General features: G+C 42.2%; 1 protein-coding gene across 5 annotated transcripts in view; it reads right to left on the reverse strand.

The window, feature by feature from the left end:
- Window positions 1-17,148, reverse strand: part of PAK1 (p21 (RAC1) activated kinase 1) — a 184,353-nt gene that overhangs the window by 25,728 nt on the left and 141,477 nt on the right. For all 5 annotated transcript variants that reach the window (XM_030200071.1, XM_030200072.1, XM_030200073.1 and 2 more), the window contains 2 exons: window positions 11,304-11,416; window positions 5,393-5,510 (listed from right to left, as the gene is read on the reverse strand). In XM_030200071.1, the coding sequence (XP_030055931.1) occupies window positions 5,393-5,510; window positions 11,304-11,416 (231 nt within the window). The remainder of the gene's footprint in view (window positions 1-5,392; window positions 5,511-11,303; window positions 11,417-17,148) is intronic.

Here is a 17,148-nt window from a genome sequence, read left to right on the forward strand (position 1 = left end):
TTCCCCCCCCGACAGGCAGAATGGCCGGTACGGACATTTTTTTTTTTTTTTTTTTTTTTAGTGGCTATACTGAATTGGAGCCAGTCAAAAACCCCTCTGTTTCCTGGGGAATAGCTGCAGGGGCCTGATTAGGTGCACGCCGCTGACTAGAACGAGCGTGCTGAGGCATAGCCCGAACCGGCTGTCGAGAAGTAGGAGTATAGGTACGACCCCTTAAGGCACAAGGAAAACTACTCCTCTCTCTAAAGAACTTCCAAGATGAGGAAGTGTATGTACAGCATATCTACAGTTTTCTGCTGAGTCTCCTCCTCCAGGAGAGAGGCACACAGTCATGAGAGTCTGCGCATCACTGTACCTAGAGCAGAAATCTAGGTGTTACATTACAAGTGTCGAAAATGCCCTTGGACAGGAACCTGCAACACACCGTGTGCTACCTGACCACTTGGTGAAAAGGTCTAGCCTACTCCGGTGGAAATGCTCGTAAAGATCTGACAAGACTTGATTTGGGATGCGATCATGCCAGCCTGGTACGCCATTCTCCAAAAGAGGCTAAGGATGTATGCTCTGGCCCCGGGGGCGCCAAAGTAAGTTCTTAGAACTCCTATCTGTTCTGAGTGCAGAAGACTCAGGTGAAGATAGTAGTCCAGGACCTCTAGCATCTGGGCATTGGGATTCACAATCTCCTCTGTAATGTCAGATGACCATCATTGAACTGAACTAACTACTCAAACAGAGCAGCTCAGATCCAAACACGTCCGATATGGAGGCTACTATGGGTCGAGAAGTTGCCCCAGTAGGGTGCGAACACCCATACCAGAGGCAGCATCGGTGAAGGAGACCAGGTGAAAAGCCAGATGCCGCAGGAGGCGGTAGCACCCATGGCATCCAATGGTACCCATGGTCCCGAAGCCAAGGACAAAGTCTGGAAATGCAATGGGAATCGAAACCAGACTGCAAGACCATGGCACCGACGGTACCGATGATACACATGGTACCGATGGACCTCGGTACCAATGGTACCCATGGTACTTGGTACCGATGATAGTCATGGTATCTGGTATCGATGGTACCTATGATACCTGGTACCGATGGTAACCATGACATGTGGTACCAATGGTACCCCTGATATCCGACACCAACAGCACCGACGGTACCGATGGTATGCATGGCACCGACGGTGCTCATGACACCTGGTACCAATGGCACCCTTGGCACCGATGGTACCTGGTCATGATATCTGTCATGATACTCGGTACCGATGGGCGATGATACCTGGTACCGATAGTCGATGGTGCCCATGATACCTGGTGCCGATGGTGCCCATGATTCCCGGTACTGACAGCACCCATGGCACCGATGACACTCGGCATCAACGGCACCCATGGTACCGATGATACCCGGTGCCGACGGGACCCATGGTACCGATGATACCCGGTACCGACGGGACTCATGACACCGACCATGGTACCAATGTAGTTGGCATCGACACTCCTCGGTACCGACGCACCGATGATATTCGGTACCGACAGTACCCATGGCACCGATGATACTCGGTACCGACGGCACTCATGGCATCGATGATACCCGGTACCGACAGCACCCATGACACCGATGACACTCGGCATCGACGGCACCCATGGTACCGATGATACCCGGTGCCGACGGGACCCATGGTACCGATGATACCCGGTACCGACGGGACCCATGACACCGACCATGGTACCAATGTTCCTGGTATCGATACTCCTCGGTACCGACGCACCGATGATATTCGGTACCGACAGTACCCATGGCACCGATGATACTCGGTACCGACGGCACTCATGGCACCGATGATACCCGGTACCGACAGCACCCATGGCACCGATGACACTCGGCATCGACGGCACCCATGGTACCGATGATACCCGGTGCCGACGGGACCCATGGTACCGATGATACCTGGTACCGACGTACCGGTGCATCGACGTCCAATGCCAGGATACCTCCATAACAGAGGGAGCAACGCTCTCGGCACCGACTGATGTCTGAAGCCCGGATACCTCCATAACCGAGGGAGCAAAGCTCTGGGCATCTCCTTTGGGCATCCCTGGCAGAGTAGAATACGTCTCGTTACTTTGAGACACTACTTGCGCTTCACAGGGAGATGATCCGGCCCAAGACACATCCGCCGATGCGCCCGAATGACCTGCCAAGCAGGAGGCGCCGAGGCAGGTGGAGACCTATTCGATGCATAACTATACCCAGCGTGCATCGGTCTCTGTCGGACTCCAGAATGATCTCCTTTGGGCATCCCTGGCAGAGTAGAATACGTCTCGTTTCTTTGAGACACTACTTGCGCTTCACAGGGAGATGATCCGGCCCAAGACACATCCTCCGATGCGCCCGAATGACCTGCAGAGCAGGAGGCGCCGAGGCGGGTGGAGACTCACTTCAAAGGTTACACCACTGATATTTGTGTCACCAGGTTGCCCATTCAGTGGCTGACCAGGGATGCACCTGCTTAGGTCCTGGTTTTTCCTGTGACATACACCTTTTATGGGGCTTAAAGACAGTGGTGTGCTGGAGCAGGCTGTCACAGCTCTGGAGAGCCGTTTGTAAAGTTTTAATAAATGGATCATAAAAATGTGGGCTTGTTTAGTTTGCTGGCTAGAGAGAGCCCACAGATAACAATATACCAGCACTTTCAAGAAAAAAGAAAAGAAAAAAAAGAGATTTAACTCCGAAGACCTGAAGAAAACACGAAGCCCTAACGAACTCCGTGTCTCCTCAGACGCGGAAAAAGAAAAACTGAGGGGCGTGTCCGCACGGCGAGCGGGAAGAGGTGTGCGCACATGCGCGGTACGATCGCTCGCGCGTCGCAACGCCGTAAAGAGATTTTGAGATTTTGCTTTAAAATCCTCCGGGGCCGACGTGGCGTCACCCACTTGTGAGAATATCAGCCTGCTTGTCTTTGGAGAAGATGCAGTACACTTTTGAAAAATTGTTCTAGGCTCTGATTGGCCCAGGAACGCAATTCATCTAGGATGTACTGGCATTTTTCCCCAGTCTTAGCCAAGGAGAAAAGAGAGAAAGATCTCTTTGCTGAGGCCCTGTGAACAGTCATGTTTGATAACCTTTGAGCAGCTATATGTCCTGAACTCCCCAGGTACTATTTAGATAGTAAACAAATGTTTAGTTTTATAATTGATCCATATTCAGTTACCCGTTATGTGCTGTTTTTGTGGTTCACTGTTCAATATTTTTATGAGAATAAACATTTTTAGTTTATTGCCTCTGCTCGTCTGGACTAAGAATCTTGGTGGTTTGTGTGTTGGGTCTTTAGGTGCTTTCTAGAAACTGTGGGACTACTGGGAGTGTGGCCCCAGTAATCTAGGAATCACTGAGGATAACTTGAGAGTGGGAGAGTCGCCCAAAAGCAGTTGGGACCCAGTCAATGGGAGGAGGGTGCTAGTGTAGAGCACAAGCAGCAGGTGCAGGCGGACCTGAGCTGTGCTGGGGATAGACCTAAGTGGTCATGGAGTTGTCCAAGGTGTGTGGCTAGGTGTTTCATGACAAATGGTTTAGAATGGAGGAACATTATGATGCTCCAAGATGGCTAACCTTTGAGACTCCTTAGTACACTCATCCACTGTATCTCCTTTACATGATAGATGTTTCACTATATGCCATCATGTCGTGTCTTAAAAGCTTCAGCCTGCACTCTATGTAATTTCCACCAACAATATGAAAAATATGTTATCACTAGATGATATTCCAATATGGCATTCCTCTCTATTTGATGCTAAATTGCTTAACATATGAAAATATATGGGAATCTAAGGGCTGTGTCACAACTGTTTACAAATGATATATTATGAACTGCTGAGTTCCATTAACTGACTCTTATACTTGGGAACAGGTTACCACACAGGTCTCCTCCATTCAGTCCTCCTTGTCCCTTCATTAATCCTCCTCTCAATTCAACTCCCTATGCCAGTTTCTAGTAACTACTCACAAGAAAGCACCTTGTATTTATTAGACGCTACAGGAAAATGCTACTAATAATGTTTATCAGTGGAATCATACTGGAATAAAAAGCTTGCCATTGACTCAAGACTTGACTTGTTGGTCAATCTCTTCGCTGAAAAAATCTGCAGCTATCATCCACTCATCTTACTTTACCCTACATAAATATGGCAAATTGGATTCCAATAAAACTAGCAAAACTATCCAAAAGGAGCAACTCAAGTGTATGTTGGTCCTGCTCTTCAGAATTTGGCTCACTATATTCTTCTGTAAGAATGTCCAAGCCTACTGGACCTTTACATGGAAAACAATGCTTCAGATATTTAGCCTTCTACAGAACACACTAATTTCCTATCGGACAATAATATTAAGATCCGCCAATCCAGCTATACCCTTGCCAGACCATCATCATAAATTATTTGATGTCATGCTGGCTGTTGCCCTTCATTTCATACAGAGTGGAGGACTAGTCTAGAGGTTACTGCAGCAGACTATGACCCTGGGGAACTGGGTTTGATTCCCACTGCAGCTCCTTGTAATTCTGGGCAAGTCACTTATCCCTCCATTGCCTTAGGTACACAATAAGTACCTGTGTAAACCACTTTGACTAACTACTCTGGCAATATATCAAGGCCCATTCCCTTTCCCTCTGCAATCGGAAGGACAATTCTAACTTAAACTTTAGAGAATGGTGGAGCGATATTTGTATAATTAAAAAATATGAAGCTTCTAAAGCCCTTAAAACACCATAACTTGGCATCTCATGCAAGATACTGGGCCCTTTTGGATACTTTCTGTTCATACTTGACTGCATTATAGCAAATGCTCTGATTATGTTGTTAGCTTTTTGTTTAGCAGCATGTTGTAAAGTCTTTTCATGTTGTAGGAAGCCCTTTGATTATTTTATGTGTTTGTAAAATAGTTGAAATTGTTTTCAATAAAAATGTTTGAAGAAAAAAAAAAAAGACCCATGCACCTATGTTGCCTTATAAAATATGCTTAAAATAGGCACCTTTTGGAGCTCATAAAAATTGCCTGTTATAAACTCACACTTTTAGCAGTTAAATAAACAAAAGAAGATATCTTACAAAACAATAACAGTAAAATAAAATTATTGTACAGAGAGGACAAGGGCAATTCCCAGGTTCTGATGCTAGTCCATATTGTCCCAGGTCTGGTTGCTTTTTGCCCGCTGGCAGAGTACAAATTTTGCTGCCATAGATGCTATTTCTCCTCTTCCCCTCCAAGTTTATATAGAGCTTTTCCTGCTTACTCCTTTGAAAAAAATCATGTGTGTCAATTTTAGGAAAATGTGCACATCTGATATTTTTGCATATTCCTCTAAATATTCATCATCAGAAATAGCAACATACTGTAACCTCACCTCTCGGCACACAGCTGCTATCTGTCCTTCATCCATACAGGTTTCAGTTACAACATCTGTTAGAGATCCTCCTGCCAAATACTCCATGACTACCCACAGCTCGTCTCCTACAAGATAACTACAACAAAATGGAATAGCATAATGAAAAGTGGCCGATGCAGTAAGATGTGCTAGGCTTTGCATACAGGTTAGCTCAGCTTTTGCACATAGCTGTGTGCACAGCACATTCCAACAATGCTAATAAAGCTATTCTGTGTAGAGGCAGAGAAATGCGCACACAAGAAAGCTGAGAACAATGCCAAGGCTTTAACACAAGGTCTGAGGAGTAAAAACTGAGCTTTTTCTTCTGTAGTAAGCCTCAGCGAGGATTTCATGCCCATCTCTTCCGTTTGCTATGAGCATAAGGACCTGCAAATTTTTTTCTGGCTTCCATGAAGAGCATGGGTTCAAGATAGCTGAAGGTAGAGGTGTGCTGAAGAAAAAGTGCTACAATGTTGACAAATGGATATCAGCTGTCACCAGATTACACAAACATAACAACATTCCAGCATATGTGTGGATTTAAGTACATGCAATCCAACAAGAGACAATATAACTGCTTTTGTGTGCAAGACAGTTTCTATGTGTGTACATACATTTAAGTATTTATTTATTTATTGCATTTGTATCCCACATTATCCCACCTATTTGCAGGCTCAATGTGGCTTACAGAGTTATATAAGACATGTTCATTCCAGGATGTCAGTTACAAATAGTATCTGTACACTTACAATTACTAATGTTCAGAAAAAAGTAAGGGAAAAGAGAGTGAAAGGTGATAAACAGGATAATATAAAAGGTGTCCTTTTAATAACTGGGTGGGTTGGTGAAGTAATTTTGTGAAGTTTTGGGTTCTCTTTGTAGGCCTTGTTGAAGAGGTGTGTCTTCAGAGCTTTGCAAAAGTTGGTTATTTCGTCAATGGATTTCAGGGTTGTGGGTAATGCATTCCAAAACTGCGTGCTTATGTAGGAGAAGGTGGTAATGTGTGTCATCTTGTACTTTAGTCCTTTACAGCTGGGGAAGTGTAGATTGCGAAATTTGCGGGAATGATCTAATGCTCTCCCATGTGTGCTATCCGCGTGCTATTTGCTTACAGCATTGATGAACAAATCTTTTGCATTATGCAATCACTAGGAAACGGTATGCTGAGCTTTAAAATATGGCTCTAACAAAAGGTTACTACATCAGCCCCTAAGTTTCAGTAACAAGCTAATATATCAGATTTATTTAATAACTTAAAGATTATAATTATGTTAATGAGTTCTTAGATATAACAAAAATATATAAACTAAATATAATGACCCATGTTGCTAGGTCTCTGCTACAACGAATAGAACTAAAGGGGAACAAGCTAAATTAGTCCTCATTTTACCCCCAGTGTATGCATGGAGATGTTGTCTTGCATTTCTTAGGGAATGCACTTGGAAAACCAGAGCTTGGTCCTTATCGGCCCTCATTTGCTGAATTGCTATCATGCAGGCAATGGGGTAAGAACAAGGACTGGCTCAACCTGTGTCTCTGGACATGGCGTTATATGACCACTTAGTATCAGCAATCTCCAAACATAACGACCCCCCAGACAATCAGGTTTTCAGTGTAGTCAAAATGACTATACATATGAGAATCTGCATACAAGAGAGACCTTGTATATACAAATTTCTCATGCGTATTTTTTGTGAGAATCCTGAGAACCTGACTGGGAAAAGAGTCATGAAGATCACTGCCCTGCGTAAAATTATAAGTAATCCAAGGTGAGCAAGCAATTGCTTTCACTGACTTGAGCCTATCCCACACATTTCAACTGGGATTTTAAGTTTAAAGATGTGTGGTGCTGTTTTATTATTTATTTGTTTGTTACATTTGTATCCCACATTTTCCCACCTATTTGCAGGCTCAATGTGGCTTACATAGTATACCGTAAAGGCGTTTGCCAATTCCGGTATAAACAGTTACACAGTGATTTTGTGTTAGAATAAGGTTCATGTGTTATAAACACAATAGGGAATGGTAGAGAGGAAGAGTTATTATATGTCCATTATGAGCTTTGGTTTCGTTGTGTTGCAGGGTATAAGCATTTAAGTTGGGTCGATAGGGTATGCCTTTTTGAACAGGTTAGTTTTTAATGATTTCCAGAAGTTTAGGTGATCATAAGTTGTTTTCACGGCTTTTGGTAATGCGTTCCATAGTTGTGTGCTTATGTAGGAAAAGCTGGATGCATAGGTTGATTTGTATTTGAGTCCTTTGCAGCTTGGGTAGTGGAGATTTAGGTATGTTTGTGTTGATCCTGTTGTGTTTCTGGCTGGTAGGTCTATGAGGTCTGTCATGTATCCCGGGGCTTCGCCGTAGATAATTTTATGAACCAGGGTGCACATTTTGAAAGCAATATGTTCTTTGATTGGGAGCCAGTGCAGCTTTTCTCGGAGGGGTTTGGCACTTTTGAATCGTGTTTTTCCAAATATAAGCCTGGCTGCCGTGTTTTGAGCGGTCTGAAGTTTCTTTATAATTTGTTCTTTGCATCCTGCATAAATTCCGTTGCAGTAGGCTACATGGCTTAGTACCATTGATTGTATCAAGTTGCAAAATGTTTCCCTCGGGAAGAATGGTTTCACGCGTTTGAGTTTCCACACTGAGTGGAACAATTTCTTTGTTGTAGATTTCACTTGGTTCTCTAGTGTGAAGTTACAGTGGATTGTAAACGCCGAGAATTTTCAGGCTGTCTGAGATAGGGAGGGTATAATCTGGGATGTTTATGTTTGTGGGTTTGTTCGTATTGTATTGGGATGAGAGGATTAGACAGTGGGTTTTTTCTGTGTTGAGTTTCAGTTGAAATGCGTTTGCCCATGAGTCCATGATATTCAAGCTGTGCTTGATTTCGTTGATGATTTCTGTCAGATCATGTTTGTAAGGAATGTATATTGTGACATCGTCTGCATAGATGAAAGGGTTAAGGCCTTGGTTGGATAAGGATTTGGCTAGTGGGGTCATCATTAGGTTGAAAGGATCGGTGATAGTGGTGATCCCTGAGGTACTCCACGCATTCTGCTTTCCACGGTGGTGATATGTTTGAGCTTGATTTCACTTGATATGTTCTAGTGGTTAGGAAACCCTTGATCCAACTAAGTATGTGTCCGCCAATCCCGAAGTAATCTAGGAGTCTTAGTAGTATTTTATGGTTTACCATGTTGAACGCACTGGACATGTCGAATTGGAGGAGAAGTATGCTTTTGCCTGTTGCTATTTCCTGCTTGACTATGGCTAGGAGGGTAATTAGTACTGTTTCAGTGCTATGGAGGAGGCGAAATCCTGATTGTGATTCATGTAGTATTGTGAATTTGTTTATATAATCAGTAAGTTGTTTGGTTACCATGCTTTCCATCAGTTTGACCACCAGTGGGATTGATGATACTGGGCGGTAGTTAGTGATCGTTTGATTTTTTTCTTGGGATCTTTTGGTACTGGGGTGAGTAGGATGTTGCCATTTTCCTTAGGGAAGAGACCTTGTTGAAGCATGTAGTTTAAGTAGGATGTAAGGTCTGCTATGAAGCGGTGGGGGGGGGGGGGGGAGTGGATTTTATTAGGTAGCTGGAGCAGGTATCCAATTTACAGTGAGAGTTGGAGAACCTATTAATCGCCTGGGTGACTTTCCGCAGTGAGGAGAGCAAAGTTTGATAATTAGATTGCTGTTATACATGTATTCTGGATGTAGCAGTATTTTTGAGGGGGGGGGGTTACACCATTACACAATCAGGTGGTATGTTTAGGCAACTGTGTTTTGTTTTATGTTTCATGTTATCAAATTAAATTTTATTTGTCAGCTTGTGATTTACACTTAGAACTGTTTTCTGGAAAAAGCAGAATATAGACTAGGTTATAGACTTGCTTTTCTTGTTAAAGAACTGAAGCATTTTTCTAACTAAATGTGTCCTGCTTTAAACTGTTAAAAAAAAAAAAAAAAAAAGATACATGCAGCTAGACCAGCATTCATGATATATTGCCAAGCCTGTGTTTGTTCCAAAACAATTTCACAGCACCTAAAAAGTCCAGTATTGCTGCATTAAAAGAAATATAAAGCCTTGAACAGTAAAAGCCACAGGAATCCAGATCACATTCCTGGCAGGGAAAGGAAAGATAAGGCTGGCTAAAACTGTCCATACTCTTCAACACTACTTATGTTCACTTTAGAAGAACATCTGGTGCCACAGTACCTCACTACAATAGCTGAATGCACACGTCAGAAAGAAGACAGAGGCTAAGAACAAGGAGGCCAGAACAGACTGTCTTGGAGAATGTAGGAATAAGCCTTGCAAGAACACACAGTTTCTTTAGTCAACAAAGGTGTCTGGTACACAAAAAAAAAAAAAAACAAGTGAGGAAACCATGCAGAATATATGGCTCATGGAATCTTTTCCAACTCCTCTGTGTATGTCTGCATATATCTGGTTTTCTTTGTGTTTCTTTAGTGATTGTGTATTTGAGTATTATTTCTTGTGTGTGTGTTTGCGGACTGGTATATCCACATGTTTCAAATGAATGTTCATGTAAATCTGTGTTGGTTCTCTGTGTCTTCATGATCAGGAGAGGAAAGGACTGTTCGAAAGGTGCAGCTTATACACTGATTCACAGTAAATAGGAATTACGGAACTGCAAGTGTTGGAAATGCTTTCTATTTTGGGGGTGAGGAGGGAAGGATGGCTTCATTTCTCTTCCATCTCCCACCACATGCAGAAACGTCATTTCTACAACCCAGAGCTCACTTCTTCACTTTCTGTAACAAGAACAGCATTCCAATGCCCAAGCCTTTCTATTGGCTAAATCTTATCTAGATTTTCACAGATAGCTTGGAAACAGGTCATGTTCATTCCATAGGGAGGTGGGAGGGTACTGGGGACTTCCATTCTGCTGTCCATGGAAAAGCAGGAGAGCAATTCCTCATAACAGAGTGTTTGTAATAATTTGCAAACTTATAAATAAAATAAAATAAAATAAAAAGAATGCATACATATTTCATCTCTATTCATTGTGGCTAGCTTGAAAACCTGACCAGCTCATTGGGTTGAGAACTACTGCTCTAGCTGACCCACAGAGCTGAAGAACTCACTGGGGACCTTCCACATGGCTGTTCACTACACTATAACTGAGTCACCGGGCAGGTTTAATTTAGTATTTTTGGGGATACGAGTCCCTATATAAAAACAAAGTAACAATTTTAAATCCTATATAATAATTCTCACCTCCAACGTTCTATGCTTGGGACCGTGGCTCCCTGGCTGCAGGTGGACTGCGAGGCAGACACGCACGGACGTCAAAACAGCTGATTCCAAGGAGAGGAGTAGGGAAACTACTCCTCCTACTGCCTCGGAATCAGCTGTCACCCCCCGCGCTACGGCCCCCTCGAAACCCACTCCCTTCCTGAACCTGTCGATCCCCCCCACCAAAACGCCGAAAACCGCCGCTGTTGTGCACTACCTGTGCTGACAGCCGAAGTGTTGTTCTGCCCTTCGGGTGGGTTCCTCAATCATCTTCTCAGAAAGTTTAACTCCGTGCGTCTGACATCAGACGCATGCGTGCGTCTGACGTCAGACGCATGCAGAGGAACGTCCCGACAAGATGATTGAAGAACCAACGGGAAGGAAAGAACAACACTTCGGCTGTAAGAACAGGTAGCACAACAACGGCGGCAGCAGCAGCGGCGGGGGGCAGTTTTCGCCGTAACGGGGGGGGGGGGGGGGGGAACGACAGATTCGTGGAAGGGAGGGTTCAAGGGGGCCGTAGCACGGGGGGGGGGGGGGGGGGGGAATTGCCTGCCTAAGGCCCGTTTCCTTGCCTACAGAAACGGGCCTTTTTTACTAGTAAATGATAAATATTGCCATACCTGTCTAGATAATTCACAATGTTGGGATTCTTGTTTTCTCTCATAACTAGGATTTCATTAATTATCAGTTCTTTCTTGGGCTGCTGCTGTAAATTCATCTGCTTAATTGCAACCTAAAAATAGGCAAGACCAGGAAAAGTATAAAATGTGAGAATCTACAAAATATGCAACTTCAATCTGATGGGGCTGTAGAAACAGATAAGTAAAAAATAAAGACAAAAAAACCCACAAATTTTCAAAGTAAGGCAATTGTTTTAAGCGAGATCTTTGTCTAATAAGGAAAACTGTTTCAATCCATACATTTCAATGACACTTATTCAACCAGAGTAACAAAGAATAACTTCAGAGAAACAGAATTTTCACCAAGTTTATTATATTAAGTTACCAGAAATATTCACTAAACTGGACTGAGATATTGTGACTGTTCATGAATACTTTCCTCCTTCTATAGCTTATTGCATCTCAAAATTATGGTATAATACCTCCATTCACAATAGCAACCCCCCCCACCCCAAAAAAAAAACATATATAACACCATACTGCTCTCCAATGTTAAGTTAAAACGCACAAGTCACATATTGATAGGACAGAGGTGCCCCCTCACCTCACAATAATCCAATGGATCCCCATTAAATAAGATGAAAAAAATTTACATCATTCATTAGATTTTACATTGACTAAACAGAAGGAAGAGAAAAATATGCTCATGACAGCATTATATGGTACACAAACATCAACTAAAAAAAAACACCCCAAAAAACTCAACATATCATCAGAAACCCCACTGGTACTTATATCAAGGTCACTTTCAGGGACATTTTTTTAAAAATCTAGTACTAGCACTGAAGACCTCTTATGTACATGCAGACCACCTGGCTCAAAAATAAAGAAAAGCAGATAGCAGCCTTCCCTCAAAAATCTCCAAACTAGTGCTGTGCAATACTTATGGCAGTTTCAGATAAAAATACACAAGATTTTGTAAGTAGTTACCTTTTTACTACTAGCAGTAAGCAAGATGTAAGCATTAGGATATGCTGGTAAGCCCTTTATGGCAAAATGTTAATTACATTGCAAAAAATTTGAAAAATTACCAATTGATACTATTAATGTCATAGTATTTTGTAGGTTTTTGGTTTTTTCTTTTCAGGGAGAAATCATTTATCTATCTGCAACAACATGAATCGCTACCGTTTCTCAAGGCCATTCATATTTTTCTCTCAAGTAGTCTTCTGGGCAAATTATTATTATTATTTATTGCATCTGTATCCCACATTATCCCCCTATTTGCAGGCTCAATGTGGCTTACAGAGTTATGTAAGACATGTTCATTCCAGGGTGTCAGTTACAAATAGTATCCGTACACTTACAATTAGTAATGTTCAGAGAAAAGTAAGGGAAAAGAGAGTGAAAGGTGATAAACAGGATAATATAAAAGGTGTCCTTTAATAACTGGGTGGGTTGGTGAAGTAATTTTGTGAAGTTATGGGTTCTCTTTGTAGGCCTTGTTGAAGAGGTGTGTCTTCAGAGCTTTGCGAAAGTTGGTTATTTCGTCAATGGATTTCAGGGTTGTAGGTAATGCATTCCACAACTGCGTGCTTATGTAGGAGAAGGTGGTAGCGTGTGTCAGCTTGTATTTTAGTCCTTTACAGCTGGGGAAGTGTAGATTGCTAAATTTGCGGATGATCTAATGGAGTTTCTGGAAGGCAGGTCCACAAGGTTTAGCATGTAGATTGGGGTGTCTGCATGGATGATTTTGTGTACAATTGTGCAGATCTTGAACGCAATGCGTTCCTTGAGTGGGAGCCAATGCAGTTTCTCTCTTAGGGGTTTTGCACTTTCGTATTTAGTTTTTCCAAATATGAGTCTGGCTGCGGTATTCTGGGCTGTTTGGAGTATTTTGATATTCTGTTCTTTGCAGCCAGCGTACAGTGCGTTGCAGTAGTCCAGATGGCTTATTACCAGTGACTGTACTAAGGTCCGGAAGATGTATCTCGGGAAGAAAGATTTAACTCTTTTGAGTTTCCACATGGAGTAGAACATCTTTTCTGTCGTATTCTTCACGTGTGTATCTAGTGTGAGGTTTCGTTCGATGGTTACTCCAAGGATTTTTAGATTTTGCAAGACAGGGAGAGAACAATATGGTGGAGAACAATGTGGTTATGGTGGAGTATTTGTTTGTATTGTATTAAGAAGTGAGTACAAGACATTGTGTTTTTTCTGCGTTAATTTTTTGCTGGAATGCATCCGCCCAGGAGTGCATGATTTGGAGGCTTTGATCTCATTGGTGATTTCATTTAGATCGTGTTTGAATGGGATACAAATCGTAACATCGTCTGCGTATATGTAAGGGTTGAGGTTTTGATTGGCTAGAAGTTTGGCTAAAGGTATCATTAGGTTGAAGAGAGTTGGTGAGAGTGGGGATCCTTGGGGAACTCCACATATAGGTAGCCAAGGGGGTGATCTATCCTCATTCGTTGTTACTACAGCTTCAGTTCATTAACCATAATTCACACTGTATACAACCTGTCAGTCAGTGAGTTTTGACATTGCTATATAGACTAATTGGGTAACCTCCTTTGAGGAATAAGGAAGCCTCAGAAACTCCATTTCAAACACTGCAGACCAGTAAGGTGAAAGCATAGTGCTAAGTACCAAACTCAAGCTGGGGTTCTGAAGAACTGCCACATGCTATGGTCTCAGTTAGTACATAAGTATTGCTATACTGGGAAAGATCAAAGGTCCATCAGGCCCAGCATCCTGTTTCAAACAGTGGCCAATCCAGGTCACAAATACCCAGCAAGGTCCCAAAAAAGTACAACACATTTTATACTGCTTATCCCAGAAACAGTGGATTTTCCCCAAGTCCATTTGATAATGGTCTATGGACTTTTCCTTTAGGAAGCCGTCCAAACCTTTTTTAAACTCCGCTAAACTAACCACCTTTACCACATTCTCTGGCAACGAATTCCAGAGTTTAATTACACGTTGAGTGAAGAAAACTTTTCTCCGATTCGTTTTAAGTTTACTACATTGTAGCTTCATCGCTTGCCCCCTAGTCCTAGTATTTTTGGAAAGCATAAACAGACGCTTCACATCCACCCATTCAACTCCACTCATTATTTTATAGAACTCTATCATATCTCCCCTCAGCCATCTTTTCTCCAAGCTGAAGATCTCTAGCCGCTTTAGCCTTTCCTCATAGGGAAGTCGTCCCATCCCCTTTATCATTTTCGTCTCCCTTCCCTGCACCTTTTCTAATTCCACTATATCTTTTTTGAGATGCGGCGACCAGAATTGAACACAATATTCGAGGTGTGGTCATACCATGGACTGATACAAAGGCATTACAATGTCCTCATTTTTGTTTTCTAATTTCACTATATCTTTTTTAAGATTTGGTGACCAGAACCTTGTATTAGGTAGCTATAATTTGGGTTCCTCTTTCCCATATGCATCGCTTTGCAATTGCTCACATTAAACATCATTTGCCATTTAGATGCCCAGTCTCCCAAGGTCCTCTTGTAATTTTTCACAATCCACTTGCGATTTAACAACTTTGAGTAAATGTGTTGGTCAGCAAATGTAATTACCTCACTAGTTACTCCCATCTCTAGATCATTTATAAATATGTTAAAAAGCAGCGGTCCCAGCACAGACCCCTGGGGAACCCCACTAACTACCCTTCTCCATTGAGAATACTGACTATTTAACTCTACTCTCTGTTTTCTATCTTTTAACCAGTTTTTAATCCACAATAGACTACTTCCTGTCTCATGACTCTCCAATTTCCTCTGGAGTCTTTCATGAGGTACTTTGTCAAACGCCTTCTGAAAATCCAGATATACAATATGAACCGGCTCACCTTTATCCACGTTTGTTCACCCCTTCAAAGAAATGTAGTAGATTGGGGAGGCAAGATTTCCCTTCACTAAATCCATGTTGACTTTGTCTCATTAATTCATGCTTTTGAATGTGCTCTGTAATTTTATTCTTAATAATAGCCTCTACCATTTTGCCCGGCACCAACGTCAGACTCACTGGTCTATAATTTCCCGGATCTCCTCTGGAACCTTCTTTAAAAATCGGCATTACATTGGCCACCCTCCAATCTTCCGGTACCATGCTTGATTTTAAGGATAAATTACATATTATTAACAACAGCTCCGCAAGCTCATTTTTCAGTTCTATCAGTACTCTGGGATGAATACCATCCGGTCCAGATTTGCTACTCTTCAGTTTGTAGAACTGTCCCATTACATCCTTCAGGTTTACAGAGAATTCATTAAGTTTCTCCAACTCGTCAGCTGCAATACCATTTCCGGCACCAGTATCCCACCCAAATCTTCCTTGGTGAAGACCATAGCAAAGAATTCATTTAATATCTACGCTATGGCTTTGTCTTCTCTGATCGCCCCTTTTACTCCTCGGTCATCTAGCGGTCCAACTGATTCTTTTACCGGCTTCCTGGTTTTAATATACCTAAAAAAAAAGTTTTTCTATGTGTTTTTGCTTCCAACGCAATCTTTTTTTTTTCAAAGTCCATCTTAGCCTTCCTTGTCAACGCTTTGCATTTGACTTGACATTTCTTATGCTGTTTCTTATTATTTTCAGTCGGTTCCTTCTTCCATTTTCTGAAGGATTTTATTTTAGCTCTAATAGCTTCCTTCACCTCACTTTTTAACCACGTCGGCTGTTTGGTCTTCCGTCCTCCTTTTTTAATACGCGGAATATATTTGGCCTGGGCTTCTAGGATGGTGTTTTTGAACAGCATCCACATCTGATGTAAATTTTTGACCCTCGCAGCCACTCCTCTAAGTTTTCTTTTCACCGTTCTTCTCATTTTATCATAGTCTCCTTTTTTAAAGTTAAATGCTAACGTATTTGATTTCCTATGTATACTTACTTCAAAGCTAATATCAAATCTGATCATCATATGATCACTGTTATCAAGCAGCTCCAGCACCATTACCTCCTGCACCAGATCATGCGCTCCACTAAGGACTAGGTCTAGAATTTTCCCTTCTCTCATCCGTTCCTCTACCAGCTGCTCCATAAAGCTGTCCTTGATTTCGTCAACAAATTTTACTTCCCTAGCATGCCCCGATGTTACATTTACCCAGTCAATATCGGGGTAATTGAAATCATCCATTATTATTGTGTTGCCCAGTTTGTTTGCGTCCCTAATTTCCTTTAACATTTCTGCATCCGTCTGTTCATCCTGGCCAGGCGGACGGTAGTACACTCCTATCATTATCCTTTTCCCATTTACACATGGAATTTCAATCCACAGCGATTCCAAGAAGTGTTTTCTTTTCTGCAGAATTTTCTATTTGATTCAAGGCTCTCGTTAATATACAATGCTACCCCTCCACTAATTCGATCCACCCTATTACTACGATATAATTTGTACCTCGGTATGACAGTGTCTCACTGGTTATCCTCCTTCCAACAGGTCTCAGAGATGCCTATTATATCTAATTTTTCATTTAGTGCAATATATTCTAACTCTCCCATCTTATTTCTTAGGCTCCAGACATTCACATATAGACATTTCAAACTAGGTTTGTTGTTCCTGTTTACATCATGCTTAGTACTTGACAGTATTAATTTGCAATCTTTTGTCTGATTTTTATTTAAGGACACCTGATCTACTATGGTCTCTTTTGCAACCTCACTATCAGGATACCCTATCTTCCCTATTTTGGTGATATCTTTGAAAGATACCATATCCCGAACCACGCGCTTTTGAGCGACTGTTGGCTTTCCCTCCGTTTCTAGTTTAAAAGCTGCTCTATCTCCTTTTTAAATGCCAATGTCAGCAGCCTGGTCCCACCCTGGTTAAGGT

Source organism: Microcaecilia unicolor, chromosome 4, assembly GCF_901765095.1.
Source record: "Microcaecilia unicolor chromosome 4, aMicUni1.1, whole genome shotgun sequence".
Lineage (NCBI taxonomy): Eukaryota > Metazoa > Chordata > Amphibia > Gymnophiona > Siphonopidae > Microcaecilia > Microcaecilia unicolor.